Source organism: Pimephales promelas, chromosome 16, assembly GCF_988280905.1.
Source record: "Pimephales promelas chromosome 16, fPimPro1.hap1.1, whole genome shotgun sequence".
NCBI classification, from domain to species: Eukaryota; Metazoa; Chordata; class Actinopteri; order Cypriniformes; family Leuciscidae; genus Pimephales; species Pimephales promelas.
Window position 1 is genome coordinate 2,999,954 of NC_142784.1, and position 22,864 is coordinate 3,022,817.

Genomic DNA, 22,864 nt, shown 5'->3' on the forward strand with positions numbered 1-22,864 from the left:
ACACACAGTGGGCGGATATATTAATAGTATTCAAAAACCGAAATAACCGACATGGTAAAATCATGCTCTGAATTTCGGTTTCGATTATTTTTCGGTTAATCATGCAGCCCTAATTGACACGTCACTCGATCGACTCAAACAGAGGGAGGGTTTGAGGTTCAGGGTGTTATACCAATGGATAAAGTTGAAAAAAATGGCACAAAGCATCTACTGTATAAGCTCAGCACTGATAACTGGATGGGTTTGGTTCAAGTCAGAACATGGTGAGATATAAGCCAATATGGCCATTGAGCGAGACCCCTGGTTTTCAGATGGATTTTGCCAAGACAGACATGTTCCTGGTTTTCCATCGTTTTCAAAACAATTTCCCCCAAGTGCATCGACGGGTGAGTGAAACTCATTATAATATGCAAAACTGTTCTCCACTCACAGCAGTGGGCGTTTACTTCCAAGTCTTCAGTGCGAGACGCCCATAAAAAACGACCGTTTTTCAGCTAGGCTCAAAACTAGGGTACAAAATAGCCTATTACTTATTCATTTTGATGTTTTTGAATGCAAAAACCAAGTTAATATCATAAGTTGACCTCAGACAACAATATAATAAAATTTAAAAAGCCTGTTCATGACCCCTTTAAATCAGAGGGAAATTAAAGGCGAATAGCACGGATGTAGAAGCACCTAGACCTGATTGTAAGCCTAAACTTTTTGTTTTTGTCCCTCAAATCTGATTGGTTGATTGGAATGTTGTTCCAGGATCAACAAACATGTTGTACTTGGTGAAATCACGTACACCGGATGGTGTGTGTCTGTGTGTGAATGATGTAGCATTGGCTGTAGAAATGAAGATGAAGGGCATGATGACTGTGAACTCCAGACACGACAGTTACGTGAGGTTCAGAGACTCATCTCATCTTCATGGAGGTTGTGCTGCACATGCCAGGGAAAGTGTGCCAACAATATCCGTCTTATTTCCATTTTTACTTTAAAACCAGGACAAGACTACTGGGAGAACAGATTGGGAAACAGCGGGATTACAACTGAATCAGATAATACTTCACATGCGTCTTTCTCTAAAAATACTCACTCACACACACTCATAAATGTATACAAACATTTGCAGATATACATGAGCATCATGGCCACGCCCCGCCCAGAGGAGATATGATGATCATTTCCTGTTGCAGGAAGACACGGGCTGCTTTAATAAGAGCATTAGACTGTCCCTGAGGATGTGATTTAACAAGCAGAGACCGAGACCAAGACAACCGCCTGTCCTCTACTGCTGGCCAATCACAGAAGCCGTCGTCCTTCAAACAATAGTTTACAGAAGAAAGAAAAATGTACATACCCTCATGCCAGGCGAATGTCCATGTTTAATTGGAGGAACATGTTTTAAAGTTTAAGACTTGGAATTTATCACACACATATTTTTTATGTTTTTATGCTATTTTTGAACTTTTGTTGCACGGAAAAGGACATCTCCTTTTGTGTTCATCTCATTCTGTGTGCAACACATCAGGATGATTAAATTATGTCAGAACTGTGACTATTCCTTTAACAACCCAACCTGTGATCGTTATATAAATGGTGTGTGTAAACACCTTGCGAACGAATGTAAATAGATTAAACAAAGCAGCTCGACATGAGGGAAGATGTGTGTGGTGACGCCTCTGAAGCCAGATCAGACTGATAGCACATGTTGAGATCTGTTTCTCTGGAGGGATCTGACTGTATATCCTCATATGAACACAAGAACACACACTGAGATCAGTTTCACACTGGTTTCGTCTTAAATTAGGAATTTTATACAAATGTGCACAAACAATCTAGGCCATTTTGGGTAAATTTTTGCTCATCGAATTAACGTTGAACCAACGTCAGACGCAGGATTCTTCAAAGCTAAATGAAAATCGAAAATTGGTTTGCTTTCATAACGTTGAAACAACGCGTTGATTTCAAGTTGATTTTCCGTTAGTTTTGAAAGAATGACGCGTCTGACGTTGGTTCAACGTTAATTCGATGAGCAAAACAATGTCAGATCAACGTTGTTTCGATGTCATGTTTCCACGTTGATTCAATGTTAGTTTGCTATCTGGGTGCACTCTAAACTATGCTGGGTTGTTTATACCCAAATTTGGGTCAAATATATACAATCCCAAATGTTGTGTTATAAATGTAATTTAAAATATTAACCCAACTTCAACTTTCACTTTCAACTGTACATTTTTTTAATTACATTGTCAACCCAACATTTGGGTTTGTCCATATTTGACCCAAATTTGGGTTGAAACAACCCAGCATTTTTTAGAGTGTAAGGTTTTTAACTCATGCAACACTATGAAAACTATCCAGCAACAAGTCATTTGTTTGTACTGACAGTTGTTCATACTTTACAGACGTAAAAAGACGGTAAGAAATTATGTCAGCATCTGCCAGATTAATTTATTGCCAGATAATTGCCAGAATGTCAATGTATTTAAATGTTTGTAATAGTCTTGTGTTGTATTTACTTTATTTATGAACTTCTATTAAGATCTTGTTTGTTGTAAAGAAGGGACCCCCTCGAAAATGAGATGGTTCATCTCAAGGGGCTATCCTTGAAACAAAAAAACAAAAAAATTACATGAATGGATGTATCATTATCAAGCAGGAGAAAGCTTGATTTCAGAAGACTGGTAATAGCACTTGTGTGTTCACTTGTAAGTTCAAAACATATTTGTAAAATAGAAATAGAAATAAATACAAAAACAATTTCTTAATAGCCACAATTATGTGAAAAAGTATGTGGTTTTCATGTTTTATTATGAGTCATTGTTCATGTTTAAATGTTCAACCACCCACTATATAAGCACAAAACCTTCTTCTAAACAGACAAAAGTATGTAGATTTTGGACGGACTTTGCTTTACTGTAAACATAACGTCCATAAAAATGTAATTCTGGGCAATGTGCCATGTACAATCTCTATTATGACATGCCGAGATCAAATCCAAACACTGTGTGCTTATTTTGTAGCTCAGCATCATGTTATACGAGGTGAGCCCTGGACACAGACAGCCCGTGGCTTCAGCTCATGTACGGCTTTAAAGGTGGAGCATGTATGATGTTTTGTGTTCAGTTTATTAAAGAGCCGTTTGCTGTTTTTAATTCCGGTTGGTGCCACTTGTGTCACAGAAACTACATATTCACCTTTAAAGCTGATTTTGTCTCACTGATCAGGCCATGAATATAAGGGACCATTTATTTTTAGTTCATCAGCTGTCAATCGTCATCTTTTACCGTAGTGTTTTAGGACACTGAGACGCTTGACCAACCACTGATCTCCGTTTCGCTTTCTCAAGTCCTTTCACAGAGTTTACACTCCAACAGAAACTCAACATAGACAACATTCAGCAATACAGCAGTGTCTCTTTAATTAACTCTGACCGCTCTGTGCTCTAAACCAATCACAGTCAACCGATCAATTTACATAAATCCCTCAACTTCGTTCAACTTCTGAATGAGCAAAGCGGAAGCCATTAGACTAAATGAGTCTACTGCAGTTCAAAGACTTTGTCTTCAACCAGGACAATGGCTGATCTTACAGGAAAACAGTGAATTATTTCTGGATCAGCCTCTATATACCATATCTATGGCATGCTACTGACCATTCATAAGACTCATAAACCAGTTATGAACAGAACACAGTTAATTCCCAATGGAGTTTTCACATTTTTGAATGTCTAGTGTCACCAAAAACTCTGATCCCCTTGCGAGATGGCCCGTTCAAAAACACAATAATCAATCTGATATTATAAAAACAACATGTTGACTGGATTATTTTTGTACAAAAACAAATGTATAAAATATTACATGAAATGTGGACTTTGTAGTAAGTTGACTGTGTATTAAAGATGCTCTATTTAATTTGACATGTTTATCTTGTTCGGTTGGTAAATAAACACTTCAGTCAGACAGTGATACTGGTACCTTGCTCTAATATTGTTGTCAAATTGAAATGTGAACTGCATAAAGAGACAAGACGGGTTGGAAATGAATCCCAGCAAACACAGAACGTTCCCCTAACGTTCCCGTATGGTTCCCATTTGGTTATTTTTTTGGGAACCAAACAAGAACGTTCTAGGAACTTTCCCTGTAGGTTATTTTTAGGTTCTATTTTTATAACCTTAAGGGAACGTTCCCATAAAGTTTCCAGAACGTTTCCCTAACCTTAAGGGAATGCTCAATTTGCGTTAAGAGAACTTTCCAGGGTCAACAATAGGGAATGTTCTTGGGAACCAAAAACTAAAAATTGTTACCTGGGACTAAACAACTGAAACAAGTGTTGCAGCAGCCATATTGTGTGTGTTAATCGTCAGTCACGTGTGCTTTCCATAAACCCCGAATACTAATTAATCGGGACTCTTAAAGGGAAAAAGGAGCGCCTCTGCAGAAGAAGATCACCGCCGACTTCTTCACTGTAACTCTGGCTCCGCCCACTGGTGTGTGAGTGACAGGACGAGGACAGAAGAGCTCTGGGGTTCTGGACTCTCGCCAAAACTCCCGTTATAATCAACGAATCTCTTTTTTACATTGTGTTTGCACTGTTAGTTATGATGATGAAAGCATCTGTTAGTGTGCAGAAATCGAGTAACAATGATGAGATCACTGCATTCATGCGCTCAACATGTCTGTGATCGACTACATGCTCATCACTGCAACCTTTCATGCCACAATCTAAATATAATGCTATAATCAACACTATTCACGATTAGTTAACCTTGAGAACTGTAATAGTAAAAACATCCTAAACATTTTCGAGAGAGTTGCATTTGCAAAGATGTCAGCCAATCCCAGCACTGAGGGCCAGATGTACTGACGCTTTTGCGGCCACTTCAAGCGTATTTGTTTTGCAAAGTGCACATAAAACCATGGTGAGGTGTGTACAAATGGGACACAAAGAGCGGGAACTGAAAATGGAAAAATGCGCTTTTCGTGTCAAGCATATGCATTGACGGGATGGTCAAGGGGAAAGTGGGCGTGTCACGTAAAGAGATGGGAGGGGAAGCGTAAACTGTGCCTTATTATGTATTCCCTCTTCTGTACAGAAAAATCCTGTGAAAGCACACCTGTTTTGCGTTGAAAATTGTCCACCTCTTAAAAGCAGATGTAACTTAGGAAGCGGGTTTATGGCATACGCCTCCTGATGAAATGACAGCAGTAATCCGAGGCGCTATTAATGCTGTTTAAACTAAAGACACAGCAGCCAATCACAGCACTGGGCGTTTACACTGAAGACACACAGCAGCCAATCACAAGACTGGGGGTTTACACTGAAGACACAGCAGCCAATCACAGCACAGGGCGTTTACACTGAAGACACACAGCAGCCAATCACAACACTGGGCGTTTACACTGAAGACACACAGCAGCCAATCACAACACTGGGGGTTTACACTGAAGACACAGCAGCCAATCACAACACTGGGCGTTAACACTGAAGACACGCAGCAGCCAATCACAGCACTGGGCGTTAACACTGAAGACACGCAGCAGCCAATCACAGCACAGGGTGTTTATACTGAAGACACGCAGCAGCCAATCACAGCACAGGGCGTTTATACTGAAGACACGCAGCAGCCAATCACAGCACAGGGCGTTTATACTGAAGACACGCAGCAGCCAATCACAGCACAGGGCGTTTACACTGAAGACACACAACAGCCAATCACAGCACTGGGCGTTAACACTGAAGACACGCAGCAGCCAATCACAGCACAGGGCGTTTATACTGAAGACACGCAGCAGCCAATCACAGCACAGGGCGTTTATACTGAAGACACACAACAGCCAATCACAGCACTGGGCGTTTAAGTTGATAAAGAAAAGAATGATGCAGGATCATGAAACAATATATTCTGGTGGCCAGGAATTGTTTTGTGAATATTATCAATAATGCTGGCATTGGTTAGCAAGTTTTTTAGAAGCCGCCGGCGGGGAAAGAGTTATGTGCACGCTATTCAATGCATCAAACCAGCTGACACACACACAGACACTCTCACTATTTAATCAAGTGGCCGTGTTGAGCATCTTCATTCATTCATTCAGGAAATGTCATAATCACAAAGAGTGTTATACTCAAACACATTTCACCACATTTAATTCTGCAGATTTCTCCACCAAAAGCGGTGCAGAAAATATTAAAAGACTTCGCATTTCCCCTCTGGGTCTGTTGATGACATGTTTAAACACACACAAACCTGATGCCTGTTAGTCTGACGTATCCCATAATCCAAACATCTCCAGCTGACGTCCCGCCACTGTTTACCTCTCAAGCACGTCTGGACTGATGCATTAATATTACCCACACATCAATACAACCCTCAGAGACAGACAGAGAGCTGGCGAGACAGACGTGTGTGTGTGTGTGTGTGTGTGTTGCCTGCAGCAGCTGACAGATGCACAGATACACTTACCATACCGCAGAATGCTGATCAGCAAAACCACCTCAGCACAAGATGACTGAATCCTCACACACACACACACACACACGGCTGCAGAAGGAGAACGAGAGTGAGCGCATGAAGGCCAGAGGGAGCGAATGTCTACGGCACAATGGAGTTCAGGAAATACCAGCAGGAGACGCAGATAAACGGAGGATATGAAAGCAGCGGAGGCGTCTCCAACCAGACCTTCTGCGAGACACCTCAAAATACATTTACTTCACTCAGAGAATATATTTCTGTGAAAAGAAGATCCCAACATGCATATCTTGATATCTACTGAGAGCCATTACTTTAAAATAAATATAAATATATAAAACAAGTTTTTTCTGGACTGCTCTTTCTCAGTCCAGTGAAATTTTATCTGATTTTATTCAACTTCCCGTAGTGAGGAATGAAGCAATCGTCAGTCGTGAAACACTGCGATAAACACTTGTTAAAGTCACGTCAGAAAGGAACAATTTCTGTCGGCGTGTGTTGACATGCAGGCAAATGACTAGCAAAGTTAATGTGCTGTAATGAAAGTGCTTTGAAAATATGACACCAGGATATTTCTGTGTTTTATATTTGATACTGCCTTTGATTCTCTGGAATTATTTAACTTTAACACATCAGGTTAGCATCCTCCTTTGATACTACAAGACTTGTTGTATGTGAGTCTGAAGCAAACCTTCTCCAAACCGACTCCTGTTACCGTACGTTCACACCGCCGCCGACTTGAGCGTCAAAGAAGCTCTGGCCGCCCTGTCAAGGACGCTTGTCAAAAAGAAGCTCGTTGACGCTTCGGACGCTCTGACGTTGCCGAGAGAATAAAAGTGTCACAACATGAAATGTAATCAACAGAAAAAAACAAGCAATACATTGAAGAAACCTTTTTTAATGACACCATTTTTGGTCACATTTGGTCGGGAAAAAATAGTTAGGTATTATTATTATTATTTGCGGTCAAATCGGCGTCACCATGAGCAAATTAATTGCATTCCCGCTTTAAAGGTGGAATACCTAAGATTTTTGCATTAAAATATCCCAAAATCACAAGGCCAGTGTTATATATTTAGTTATGATGATAACTCACAATATTCCAAATGTTTCAAACAATGTTTAAATCGCGAGAAAATTGAGATTTTAACCAAGGAAACGGGGCGTATGAGCAGGGGTGAGCAGGGCGGGAGTCGCCAGTCAATCGCGTCATATCCGCTTACCTCGGTTTCCGCTCGTACTACGTGTAGTCCTGGACAAATGCGGTAGTTGTAGTTGTGCGTTAGCGTCTATCAAGCAACAAACGTCAGCTTGTTTCACGCATTTGTTATGGAATGGAGCACAATTATTCTTTTCATTTATTCTCGGAATGTGATCTGTTGGCTGTAAAGGGGGTCGCACACCGGACGAGAAGCGCCGCGCCACGTTTAGGACATCTCCACAGTAACGTTATCGAACACCTGACGCGCACTTTCTCATCAGTGTATGACAGCAATATTGTTTAATGACAGGAAATTAAGATAATGTCTGTTCTATGTTATGATTGTACTGTACAATTAAATACAATCGTTGCTGAGTTTGCATTCTGAAAACTTTACCTCAGAGCATCCGTTTACTGAATGAATTGAGAATCTCGCCTGAAAAATCTAATAACATCAGCAATTGTCATTCAAGCAGCTGATTTCTGTAAATGAATGCAAAACTAAATGCATATTGCAGCATATAGGGCGAAGTCAGGATCCATTAGCAACAATTTGAGACAAAAATAATACAAATTTTATTTAAAACTATGTAAATGGCACTCTGTGGCGCAGCAGGATTTTGAACACGGTCCTGAGCCGTCGCTGGGCGCCGCGTAGACGCCGAATGTAGCTGTGGTTGAATACTTACACGACATGAAAAGATGTGTCAAATGTACATTAAATTGATTTTTTATTTTTATAAAGTTACCAAGGAGGACCAGCCACGTCAACTCCTTGCAAGAGACCTGCCCCTTCAAACCCTCTCCACCATAGCTTCGTCCAGTGACTCGGACAGTAACTAATTTACTTTTAAAACCTGACTTTTCTTGCGGTTGTTTCAGTTTAATGAAAAACAAGCATGTCATTAAACGCAACGTTTATAGAAATCGAACTTTACCTCATCCATGACAACTAATTTTCGATTCCAGTCTGACTGATTTATCCACGGTGGAGTTGAAAACAACAGTTCCCATCATTCCGCGTTCCTCCACGGCGTCATCAAGCAAAGCCGTTGTTGTTGTTTTGAATGTAGCGCCCTCTAGCGGCATCTAAATCTTAGGTATTGCAGCTTTAAAACGAGCGTTCGTAAATATTTCAAATAAAAGTTGCGCTCATGCGGTCCCTGTAAGCAAACAACGTCATGTCATAAATGATACGAAACCAGCAGGAATCACCATGGGAATCACAGCAACGGCGATGATTAGCTTCTCTTCCATTTTCTCTGAACTAATGTAATGTTTTGGTAGGAACGAAAGTTTACATTTTGTATTTCTCCGGAATCAGGCAGCGTGAAGGACGTCTATATTCCGATTGGTTGCTGGCGTTTGCCGCTGAACCGCGTCACAGCTCATTACCATAAATTTGAGCTTCTTTCAACTTTCTGATTGACGCTCAAAACGCCCAAAACGCTACGCCGAGGAATTGACCCTTCGCTAAGCCACGCCCGAAAACCGCCACTGGCCAATCATGTCTTAGCAACCGTAACTATGCGCGGGAGGTCTGGCAAGCTTTCGAACGAGGGAAACATGCTGAAGCATTGTGCGTATGGATTGTGCAAATCTGATACCGGTATACTAAAAGTTTGGACGGGGGAGAGGAATTGTTTTACTTCCAGAAAATCTAAAAGCCAAGGGGAAAAATGATTGGCGTGATCTAGCGTCTATGTGCGAGACCCATTCTGGTAAATGTCGACATGCTTAACAAAAACACCTATTGCTTGGAAATATTGACGGTTCTTTGGTCATAATGATAACGTAAAATAAGACGATTAAGAGACAAGACAAAGGCTCACTGACATAGGCTACTTTAAAATATATTTCAGTATTTGTTTAATTGACGTTACCCCTTACTAAGTAGCCTAACTTAACCCAATCCGATGGCGGCTCTCCCGGACACGGTATTAGTGTTATTCCACAAGATTTATTGATAAGCTGTTTGATTTATAATTATTAAGATTATTTTCACATACCCTGCTGTGTATGAACACAGCTGTTCCTCAATTTGTGTTTCCCATTTGAACGGTCAGCGTATAAGGCGCTGCTGCTTGCGCTGGGACTATAACGTTAGGCTTTAACTTCAATTTTTAAGAAATGATTCTCTAATCGGTTGCATATAATGTCGTGAATATATCCCTCGAATGGATTACTGTAGTACCTTTTGTCTTGCTCTCTCAGATATTTCACTTGTTCGCCGAAAATTACTAATTATCTCATTTAAATGTCTGACACCGGGTGCATCCACACTATAATAGATGGGCCAGCCGCGAAAGCTTGACAGGCGTAGCAACAGTAACTAGGGAGGGCGGGGCTTAGCGAAGGGTCAATTTGACGCTCCTTGCAGCCGAGAGAAGCCAGCTTCCATTGAAAATGAATGACTTCCGGCCGCTTTGGAAGCTCAAGACGGCGGCGGTGTGAACGTACAGTTAGAGCTCCTATGTCCTGCAGAGTTCAGCTCAACACCTGCCTGCAGTTTCTAGCAAGACCTTGATCCGGTGTTCAGGTGTGTTAACTAGAGCTGAACTGGACAGTGGCCCTCCAGGAGCAGGACTGGTTCCCCGATCCACAAGCTGCAGTCGGCAAAGAGTAGGGCTGCACGATTTGGGCCCAAATGATAATCACGATTATTATGATCAATATTGAGATCACGATTATTTGTTGATTTTAACCAAAACTACTTTTATGCTTTCACATCCATATTATGCTACATTCCTGCTAATGTTCAACTATGTGCATAACAATTTATTTTTTTTTATTTATTTATTTATTACAAGGACAGTGCATATTAACATGACAAGTCAAAATATGCCAGAGTTAGCCAAAAGGCTAGTTTTCATCTGCAGTCCTGGGCCAGATGTACAATAGGCAATAAAACAGGTCCTGGACAGGTCAGCGCATCTCCTTAACCCTTTTCCTGTCACCGCCCTTTTGAGAATGGGGGTTAAAATGCACTATTCAAACTTAAATGGTTGTAAGTCAAGAATGCTTTGGGATATATAATGAAGTTTGGTCTTGTTTTAAAGAAAACTCTCAGCAGATTATTGCATATTTTACACAAAACTACAGATATGGACTAACCTCTGATTTACTGGGGTCTTTTTCAAAAACGACACACTCAGGCTGTTTACTGAACTCGTGTAACTCAAGTACACACTTCTATATTTTAGCAACTACTGGGAGCTCTTTTCTTGGGAACAGCCTTGATTAAATGCTGTTCATCGTTGCCAAATGCAATTAATATGACTCCAACCAGAGATCACAGTCGGGATATGGAAAGAGCATTTAAAAGGACATTTGAGCAACCAACAGAGCATTAACCTTCTGTAGGGCCAACTGCCGAGTGACATTTCACAAGCAGCGGCATCACACTGCTGGATAATTGCAGGTTAAGAGGCTTGATCCTTGTTCATTAGCTTAGAGAATTCATCTACAGTATGTCACCATTACAAACAAGCATTTAAAAAACTTTATCTCTAGATATTTTGAAGAAATCGAGAGGGATTTGTGTCTAAGCTCAGTGTGGCAATGCTAGGGTCTTGGGAGTCATTGCCAGGCTGGTAGTATGAGGTTGCAGGGGCTCAAGTCAAGGGCTCAGAGCTCACTGTCAGTAATGCTCTGGGCTCTAGATGACTTGGGTCAGTGACAATCGTGATCTACACTTGGGGTTTGGGTCATAATAATGAGAAAGAGCATAATAGATCAATAGAAAGTGTTATGCTTGGCTTCAGTGTTAACCACTCATTCCTGTGGTCTACCTGCCTGTACACTTTGGAAGATTTTGAAGTACTAGAATAACAGTAATAGACAGTTAAATTAAAATCATGAGCTGTTTGAATTAAATCTACAAGCAAGAGCTGCTCTTTTGATTGGTTGGCTACATTTCACATCAAGACTAAGGCCTATTTCAGGGGGGCAATTTATCTGACACAAAACAATGAGGATCTCACCTAGGGTGATAGCATTGAACGGATTTTACTACTACTACTAAAAAATGATTAGACAAATGGGTTATTTGTACGCAATTCACTCTAATCAAATAATTAAAGGGGGGGTTGACTGCGATTTCACTTTTTTCATTTTAAATAGTGTGTAATGTTGCTGTTGGTGCATGAACAGTATCTGCAAAGTTGCAGCGCTGAAAGTTCAATGTAAGCAGAGATATCGTCTTTTAAAAATCAGGAAGTATAATTGCCTACAAAAACGACTGGATTGGGACTACAGCTGGGTTATGGTACGTCACTAACCCACACATTTGCATCAACCCCTCCCTCAGAATATGCAGAAAATGGCACGCGCATATTTCTGAGGCACGTCGACTCGTCGAGTGAGTTGTTCACGCAGCTGTCAGGTCTTCTGTGTTTCGGGCTTCCCACGGACGCTATACTTCCTCAACAATGGATACAATTTATGTTTGATTATGTTCCTGAAAATGACGATCGTAATCTAGCTCTCTGTGCTGCGCATTTTACGGAAGACAGCTTCCAGAATCTCCACGACTTCAACTCCATATTCAACAAGAAACATGAAGCAGTTCTGACTTTAAAACAAGAGGCAGCAGTTGTTGGGCCACAGTCTGTAAGTAGGCTAAGACTTCATCATTTTAAATGTATTTGCATGTATAATTCCAGACGTAACGTTAGCCTTGTGTTTTATTTTTTTCAAATGCCAGCGCTGGCTTTATAGCCACTACTAGTTAGACTATGCCATTTTGTGTCCACGACAAACTCGTACAAACATTATGGATCTTAATTTTCTATAAGTACTAATGTTTTAAACGTATTTTTTTTATGTATATATGCTTTATGACTTTATTTTCGATTTGATCAAGAACGTAAACATGCCACCGCTGTTTGAGTATGACATTAGTAGCCAGTCAGTTGCTATTGTTGCCAGTCAGATGCTATTGTGTAAAACAAACGTGCAAAAAGTTAAAAAATGTAGCAAATTATCATTCAGAAACGTTTATTAAGAACCGTGTGTGGTGAGGTTCTGTTTGACTCTCTTCATCGCGGCTTTCTCGGTCTGATTCTGCCTCAAACTGATACTGCAGTTCGACACATATTTACATTCTGGACCGGAGCTCACGTTCCGCCCGTAAAGGTAATGGGCGTTAAACCTTCCGGACAACGTGAGCGACCGTTTAGCCAATCACAACACACCGGGCCAAACTAACCAATCTGAGCCCACGACGTGTTTCTGAGGGAGTGTTTTCATAGAATCAGGAAGTGAACCGCTCGTTCAGGGGACAGAGGAGAGCGCGGCTGACAATAAACGTGAAGTTTATGAAAAATACGACTTTTAAAAAAATAAAAACCACGAATACATGTTATATTGCACCCCATAAATACAATTATGCAAAGAAAAAAAGCAGTCAACCCCCCCTTTAATAATAATTTGTTACATTTTTATAGCGCTTTTCTGGGTACTCAAAGCGCTTTACATGGAAGGGGGAATCTCCTCAACCACCACCAATGTGCAGCACCACCTGGATGATGCCATATTGCACCAGAACGCAGCTTACTGGTGGAGAGGAGACGGAGATGAAGACAATCAGTATATAGAGATGATTAGGACGCCATGATGGACAGAGGCCACTGGGTAAATTTGGCTAGGACGTCGGGGTTACAGCCCTAGTCTTTTTCAAAGGACATCCTGGGATTTTTAATGACCGCAGAGAGTCAGGACCTCGTTTTAACATCTCACTCATCAAAAGAGCTGATGTCGGAGATAGTGGAGGAAGGTTTCTTCTGAACATGGAGAAGTGGGAAGATGAGATGATGAGTGGAAGTGAAAGAGATGAAAACAGTAATCGGACACATGTGTGATGTGGGAAGTGTTCACTCATGAGAGCTGAGGGAGGACGTAAACAGATCACAATACCAGACACCAATGAGGATGTCGGACTGCACCAGCAACACAGCAGAGCAGTGGATCACATCTTCATCCGAGTGAAAACAAACACATCGTACAGAGGACGGTCTTGAGGAGAGAGTGTCTTGGTTCATGTCTTCCTCAACGCAGCACATCCATGAGCAATCAGTCCTTTTTACAACGTGCCCTTTTAATTAGTTTTGTACAATTATTCAATGCTCATTTGGCAAATCTTAAAAATGTCACATTTGTGTTACTTGCCGTTTCTTTCAAAAATTGTGAAATTCACTAGCAATTTTTGAGTGAAAATAGTTTCTACACCAATTTTTTCTCAGTGTATGCAAATGACCCCCAAACTTTTCTAAATATATTCATTTGGTCAAGTTTCAAAACTGCAGATATAGTAGTCAACATTTGAAGTAGATCAAAACCTTTCATCAAAGTTATGAGTTTTGAACACATAACCGTTATTTGATGAACTTTTTTGATCAACTGTCCACTTGTTGACTACTGTATATTGGTTTCATGCAAGTTCTGTTAGTTTGAGAAGTACGACATTGTCAGTTTCTGACTCAAGCAATGGCAAGTGTTTGGTGCGCGACTATCTGTTTGTCTAAAACAATCGGTACAGGACAGTACTTACATGTACTTACAGTACCTAGAAAGTACTGGCTAAGTACATGGAGTAGGTTTAGGGGTAGGTTCAGGGTTAGTACCTAGTTTACATAAATAACGCTTCCTTTTGCAGTCCTGTTACCCATGTACATGCTATGCACTTATAGTAATTACAATTACTCTGTAATAACTAGGTACTTGAATCTACCCCTAAACCAAACCTTAACCCATGTAGTTCCCTTATATTATCAGTACTTTCTAGAGTAAGTACACTGTAAATAAGTGCAAGTACTGTAAAATAAAGTGCAAAAAAAACCTATTTACAATTCTTTGTTACACGGCATATTTAAAAACACAGGCAAAGTCCTGCAAATACTGTGAGACCAAGAATTCTGAGACAATGGTAAAACTGCGAACTGTTCTGTCGTTTCTGCACAGACGAGCACTGAACACTATTCGACTAAACAATGTCACAGCTGTCTTCTAAAGACCTCAGGGAAATGTGTAAACTTGTGTAAAAGTTAAACATGACGGTACTTGAAACTCGACGAGATTTTGGATGACTGAGATCATTCGCGTGTTTTGTCATTGTCAGAGTATCCGAAGCTCGTGTAAAGGATCGGGTGTCTTCTGAATGGGGGCGGGGCAGCAGCTCATTTGCATTTAAAGGGACACACACAAAAATGGCGCGTTGTTGCTCACACCCAATAAGGAACAAATTTGACAAGCTATAATACATTATTACACCTTTAAGATGAATGGAAACACCAAAAGACTATAAGGTGGAAGAAGTACAGTTTTGGTTTGATTTGAGTATTTTTATTTATAATTTGTATTGCTTTTTATCCTTGTATTGTTTTGTGGACCCCAGGAAGATTAGCAACCACTCCATGGAGGTTAATGGGGATCCAGCCTGATCCACCGTGGAGTGGGGCGAGGAGAACCAGAGCGGTTTCAGGCAACGGACCCATGAGAGGTGGTTTTTAACAGCGCCCTGATAAATGTATCAGTAGCAGAAAATAAAATGTTAGGAATTCACCACATCACAGGAGAACATATTTCATGGCCACTTGCTAGAGCTGAATTTTTCGAGGTGACCTCCGCCTGAATTCTCAGGCTAACTCTAAAAATAACCCAGAAATCTCCCAAGATGCACTGCCCCGCTCTGACCAGCCTAGTTCAAAAGAAAAACAATACTGCTTCCTCTCAGTCTGTCCCAACACTTCTGCAAGTGGCCTTAAACTGACTTGCGTTCCAGGCATTCAGTAGGTGGATGGTGTAGATCATAAATGCACAGTATCATTCACATCGGGCTGAGACTAAGGTTTTTTCCTTTTACAACCGACTTGATTTCTTCCAAACACATCCAGAGACACATGAAGCACTTCTCCCTGAGAACTTCAAATAAATATGGAAATTAATTATAACTCTTCGTATTTTCCCTACCATTTGTTTTAATTGATGCCACACTGAAGCAACCCAAAGCCAACATCACACAACATTCACTCTCAACCCGTCTCACTGCTGTAATATGACAATGGATTAGGAGAACATAAATGTAGGGCTCGATTTTATCCAGGGGAATTAATTAGATGGTATAAAGTGGCTTTTCCACAAGAGAACCATAAGTCTGTTTGCAGTGGATTAAAGTAGATTTACTCCCCTCCCCAAACACTCATTTGAAGAGGCTTTTTGAGCAGTTACATCGAGTTCCTCCTCCAGAGCATCTCTAATTATCCAGATGGCGACTTCTGCAAATGAAGCTCTGGTTGTTATATTATTGCCATAACCTTTATTACATTAACCAGCATATAATGACTGTGCTAACTATTGGTAATGTTTTAGAAAGAACGTTGTGGTCAATATATCAAAAATGATCTCGTTTGCTTACTTGTGCGTAAGATGCGCTGCATAACTTGGATCTGGAGATTTTGCACTCATTCAGAAGATGTGTAACACAGCGCCCCCTAACATATATAACACTAAACAACATGGATGGATCCCTTTTCACGGACTGTGATGACCCTATTTAACAGTCATCAGCATCGTAAATGCTGCAAAGGTTTTTATATTTTTTTTTTTTTTTAACCCTAAAACCGTATTCTGGACAAATGTGGGCAAAATAGTTTTGATTTATTTTTAAAAAATACTTCCCTTGATCTGAGCGGTACAAGACTTGGCTACTTTTCCTAAGTTTGCCTCCTGAACACACACAGGTTTTTTTGGACTCAATTCTACAATGTTAAGTGGGTGAAAAAACCTCCTTAATCTTGTATTTGGGTCAAAAATGGGCACCCATAGAAATGAATGGGGAAAACTGTAATTTAGAGCATTCTAAAATAAGCCAAAATAAGACACCAGGTGACAGCAAAGTCACTTCATCTTTAGGTTTCAGCTCTAAGAACTTATTGGAATGATGTAGTTAAAAAATAAGCATAATTTACATAGAAAATATGATACCTTTTGAAGTAAATAAATTCAAAAATACCCACAAAATATAAAAATATAAACGGATAGAAAAAACGGTCCCACTTTATATTAAGTGGCTTTAAGTACCATGTACTTACATTGAAATTAATAATTTGATACAATGGACTTATTGTGTACATACATGTTTTTACATTGTACTTATATTTAAAAAATACCAGCATGTAATTACAGCCGTAATTAATTTATGTAATTACACAGCTGACCCATCCCTTACACTTAAACCTACCCTTAAACCTACCCATACCACCACACCTGTCCCTAACCTTACCCGTATCACACCTCAATAGCACCAAACGTGATTTACAATACAACATGAGCACAATAAGTACATTGTACTTATTTTTAAATGTAAGTACATAGTACTTAAAGCCACTTAATATAAAGTGGGACCGACAAAACTTTATCGAAGACAGTGATATAACATTTATAATAAATAAAAATTAGGATCACACCTGAGTCCTCTGTGCCCACATTTGTCCATAATAATTACAGGATTAAGGGCTATAAAGTGAATACGGTTTGAGGGCTACTTTACGCACATTTATAACACAATACTTTGTGTTATATTACCTTTGCATCATATTACAAGACTAACGCTGCAGTGAGGGTGTTTCTAATACAGCGGCTGTGCGAGTGATGCTTTTCTCTCTTCTGACTGCTGTTATCAATCTTTTTCCCTCTTTTTGAAAGTTATGAAAATACTATTGTTTGAGCAAATGGGAACACAAAAACATATGTTCAATGTAGTCTCTCATTCACTGCTATAAAAGTTTATCCAATTATGACGACAATCGCTTCTGAGAACCTGAAAAGTTTCTATTGCAGAGAAAAGAAAAAAAAAACTTGTCAATGGCGGAGAAGTGTTGTGTCTTAAATTACAGAAAAACGTGTCAATGGCGGGGAAATAGTTAAGAAGGTCCATTCTTATTTTCATTGTTTGATATTGTGAAAACAAACCAATGAAAAAGCCTCACATGTCTAAATGTGCTATTTCTACCTGTAGTTTCCATCTAAGCTTCACTTGAGCACACACATCATTCCACTCAGAATGACACATGCTATCAATCCACAACACACAACACACACACACAATTATTAAAACAAATTCTGAACACATTCTGTGTTGTTATGAAGGATGCACACTTGAGCTCGTGTTATCGGTATTTGTGGGAAATAATGTGGGGAACTCCATACATGCACTGTAAAAAATATTGTTGGTTTAACCTAAAAATTGAAGTAAACTGGTTGCCTTAAAATTTTAAGTTCACTGAAATGGAAAAATTGAGTTAATACAATGATTTAATCACCAAAAAAAATCTAAATTCTGTTTTGAGAATTTATTAAAATTATGTTATCTAAACTACATAAATTAGTTAAGTTGATTTGACAAAAGAAAAAAACGTTGTGATTACAAATCATGAAAATATTTTTTTACAGTTTTAACTTTTATCCATTTTCTGTGATTTGACAGCAAAACAAGCCGAAGACAATCCGTTTATCTGAACCTCAACAATATGATCCTCTATATGGGAAACTTACTTTAGAAGATGCTGCACTGTTAGCTACATTGAATAACAAATGAATAAAAACCCTCTACACATTTCTACAACACATTTATTACAACTAAACTAAACACTTTACCAACTGAAGACACCAGAAAAAGAATCAATCAAACATGTTTAGGCTGCAAGAAGCTGATAATCAATCATAGAGATGAAATACAGAGAGCCAGAGGGATCAATCAGCCTTACTTCAGCAGGAGAGGGAGGATCTAGCGGCTCGTGAGAGGGATCCAGCATCCTCGGCTCCGTCCCGATGCACTGCTGCAGAGAGATGAGTGACCCTCGCACAATCCCCTTCAATTAGTTTCCACGTCGCCGGCTCAGATTCGCAGAGGCTTTGCTAACCACAGCGGATTTCAGGGCTTTCTTGTTGATTACTGCTCGCTCTACTCTAGCTCAGCGACGGGAGCTGATTTGTGTTGTGTTTTCCACAACTAGCCTGCTAGCATGCAGTGCCAGGCATTATAGCTGAACATTACCAAACTGGAAACCAGCCAAATGATTACATAATCATGCTTGATAACATGGGCACATACCCAACAATACACAGGATCTTTTCCTTTTTCAGCAGAAAATGAGCTTCTGTTTGTTTTGGCCATTGCCAGGGCGCTATAATGTTCTTGTTAAATGCTAAACACAGTTCTGTGCATTTGCTAGTGGCTGCTAGGGGTCCTGAGCTGTCTAGTACGATTTGTCTAGATTCTTCAAGCAGTCTCTGTTGTTTTTACATAATCATATGTGTATTTATTATCCCAATAGTTAGCATTAGTAGCCTTTAGCATCACCTTTAGCCGGTGATCAGAATCCCCATTGGAAGTTATTTTAAAACACTCGCTGGTGTCCGACAGCAAGTTTTGAGCTGACAATAGTTTAAAATGTTGAGATTAGCCGGTAACCTGATATGAAAACATGGGAAATGACCGTCTCCAGACTCTGTTCATAACCACTCCTCAAGCCCCAGTCAGCCCGCCCGGGACCAAGCTGTTCGGCGGACAAAAACCCCAGGCTGTTGGCCCAGACGAGGCCTGATCACGCTCCTGAAGTGACAGTGGGAAAGCGTCTGGCCCTACACACTAGCACACTTATTGAGTTAAAAGAATCAAAGATTCCTTCAGATGCACAATGCAAGTCACCACACGCAACAAACTTAACATACAGTACAATGCTTTAAGCTCACTGTAAATTACACAAATACTTACAAATCAGGTGATATAATTGAACTCATGTGATATAATTGGGAAATACAATTTTCCATGAGCTTTTGATATATAAGAGGTCATCATCCTGTAAGGATCAGAACTGAAACTTCTTTGTTAGTCCAAGATCATCTTTTATTGTACCCGAGGCCAGATAACGACTCGTTGTGGAGGTGAAGGAGCGGCGCCGACTTCATCGCTGTAACTCTGGCTCCGCCCACTGGTGTGTGAGTGACAGGACGAGGACAGAAGAGCAATTCAGGATTACTGGACTAAACACGAATAAGCTGAGAATGTGGTTATTTATTTTCAACATTATGTAAATGTCGGTACATTTCTGTGGATTCTTTGGTGGATCAGTCGCAATTTCAGATTGCGATTTTACGATATGGACTTATAAAGTAATGCCACAGCATGTAACCGTTAATTCTGTGACCAGTGATTTCTGTTATGTAATGATTCATGTGCAGTCCGATCAACTTCACATTATTTCTCTGAGTAGGAACAGAACAATCTGTTATTTAAACTGCGATTAAATTATATTTACTGTAGAAAGTACAACCACTGAGCTGTCAATCAAACAGTGTGAGTTTATCAGTGACTGAGTTCTGGACTCTCACCAAAACTCCCCCTTTAATAAAGGGGTTTAACTGACCCCTTTAATAACTTTTGAGGGACATTTTGCTGTGTTTTTATTAGCCGTTTGATTGCTAAGGCCATAAATCTCTTGTTGGTGAATCTCATGTCGAAGACTCGGGAACTATTTAAGAGAACTTATGCAACGCAGAAATCATTTCTAATCCATTAATGCATCTCTTGCTTGTTGTACGCAAACTCACAGTTTGAAGCGTGGATGATAAATAAACCCCCGGCTTCACAGACAAGACTTAAAGGCACAGTTCACCCAAAAATGAAAATTTACTCACCCTGAAGTTAGGTGTATATGTGCCAGGACATTTTTTAATATAACTCAGATTGTATTCATCTGAAAGAAGTCATATACACCTAGGATGACTTCAGGGTGAGTAAATCATGGGCTGATTTTCATTTTTGGGTGAACTGTCCCTTTAAGCTATTCCCAGACTAAAATACATGTTTGAACAGTTTTAAAGGGGTCATGAACTGACTTATTAAATTGTATTATATTGTTGCCTGAGGTCAACTTATGACGTTCGCTTGGTTTTTGCGTTCAAAAACATCAAAATGAATTAGTAATAGGCTATTTTGTACCCAAGTTTTGAGCCTAGCTGAAAAACGCTGGGTTTTTATGGGCGTGTCGCACTGAAGACTTGGAAATAAACGCCCCCTGCTGTGAGTGGAGAACAGTTTTGCATATTATAATGAGTTTCAACTCACCCCGTCTGGAAATTGTTTTGAAAACGTTCAATGTTGTCAAATGGCAACCAGAATGATTCGCCCGTACACGTTCGACCCAGAGTCCGTGTGTTGCACCATTCCTGTCAGATCTAATATAGACGGCACAGCACGTTCTTTACTCTTAATCGCTCTGCAAATCCAGTCTTGTTTACAAAACAATCCTCAGTGAAATGAAGCGAACAGACGGACGAGGTTTTACCTCATCAGCTGGAACGTCATTAAAAATAAAGTTCCACAACCAGGCGCTGCACAATATTCTGTATCGCTCGGTAGCTCGATCCGGTTTGTCATCACGAGGTAGAAATCTATGCTATTTAGCTATGCGTGTAATGTGTGAATCGGTGGGCGGGGCTAACGGCCGTGTTGAAGTAGACGTTGATCTTCTTCTGCGGGGGTGGGGTTTTATCCTCTTGGACGTCATAGTTCCCCACTTTGAAAAACGAGTCGTTTGCTGAGGCTGGTGTCAATAGAAGCTTTTATTGGACTAACAAGGACGTTTATATGATGACCTCTTAGATGTCAAAAGCTCAGGTTTGATTTCTCAGTTCATCACCCCTTTAAATGAAAGCAACTTGCAGACTATGTCAGTGTTTTGTCTCAATGCACACAGTCATTTTTTGTAAGGCATCTTTAAGCTAATTAAACTAAGGCCTAATCCTTGCTGAAACCAGGCCATTGACTAATAATGAAGCAAGACACCTAGTGTTACTAGATGACATATTTCTTGGTTAAAGGTGCTATATGTAATTTTTCTTCTAAAATGAATCCCTTTTTTATTGCCTGTGTGTGTAGGGGTTGTAATCACACATTACAATGATCCACTTGTGGAGCTTCTGAAGGCCAGTATTCCTATTTTTATGTGAAGTCTCCGGGTCGGATTTTCTGCGAAATCCATCGGATGTGACATGCATGCGCGCTCCCGAGCCTCTCTCCTTTTATATACAGTCTATGCGACGGCACTGTAGCTGACGACATGTCTGATAACAGCCCAAAACGACTTGCCTCCAGCACAACACACACTCTAACACAAACTCCACATAAATATTAAAAACAAAATGAAACTAAAATCTCAGTATCTGCTGAAGCTCGTCGGGCCAAACGTGAATCGGGTCGACTTAGGACGAAAACACGGATCAATATCGGCCGAGCGCTTGAGCATGGGGCATTAGTTCAGTCAAGCTGATAACAGTAGCCTATTATGGCTCGTTTCCACTGAGGGGTACGATACGGTACGGTACGGTACAGTAAGGGGTCGGGTCGGTACACCATGATCCGGCTTGCGTTTCCACCGCCAACAGTACCCTTACTTGATAGGCGTGGTGTTTGCCAACGTCATTTTCGCGTGAAGAAAGCAACATAGTAAACAACAATGGATGACAGACAGCAGATCTTGTTCTTGCTTCTCAGCATGTTTGTCACTAGAAAAAAGCGTTGGCATTAGGCGTTTCTCAATACCAAGTAGCCATCGCAAAGTCCGACTCAGGAGAATGATCCCGAGGACGCGAGTCCAGTAATTCTGTTTAACAGCGCGTTCTTGAACGCGGCACTCTGCTCACTCCGGTTATCTCTGTATGTTCATTTTAGGCAACAATAAAACGAAATATGTTATAAAACACCACTCTGCTTCTTTTCGATTTCATTTCAATACATTTTAAACATTCTAAAGCACACAAATGTGGATCAGGCAACGCATAGCCTATTGATTATATTCACTTCATGTATGTAACGTTATATTTATAACAAAACGAAATATAAAACAACCCTGCCACTTTTCGTTTAAATTTAAAAATATTAAACCTATTCCAGGCAATATGTAATGTAATGTATTGCATATCGCATTGGTACAAATGTTGCAATAAAAACATTACAGATGATCTTGTAATAAAAAAAAATGACAAAACTATCTGTTTTTGTTGAATTTCAGTTTTATCAATAACAGCCATTATAAAAGTATAAGTAAAACATCAAGAAACAATTCAGTCAGTCAAATATAATTCAGCGCTCAAAGATATGAAACTTCACGTAGCCTTCTGCCAAAACTATTGGCCAGGGAACG

The 22,864-nt window shown here is 40.1% G+C and overlaps 1 protein-coding gene across 5 annotated transcripts in view; it reads right to left on the reverse strand.

Annotated features, from left to right (window-relative positions):
• septin4b (septin 4b) overlaps nt 1–18,662 on the reverse strand; it is a 55,435-nt gene extending 36,773 nt beyond the window's left edge. For 2 of the 5 annotated variants that reach the window (XM_089120894.1, XM_089120887.1), the window contains exon 1: nt 6,455–6,579. In XM_089120894.1, coding sequence (XP_088977020.1) covers nt 6,455–6,457 — 3 coding nt within the window. In that variant the 5' untranslated portion in view covers nt 6,458–6,579. Of the gene's footprint in view, nt 1–1,348; nt 1,370–6,454; nt 6,580–18,424 lie in introns of those variants that run through there. The other 3 variants (XM_089120890.1, XM_039654065.2, XM_089120892.1) reach the window with 3 other exon arrangements.
• Between the last annotated feature and the right edge of the window lie 4,202 nt (nt 18,663–22,864).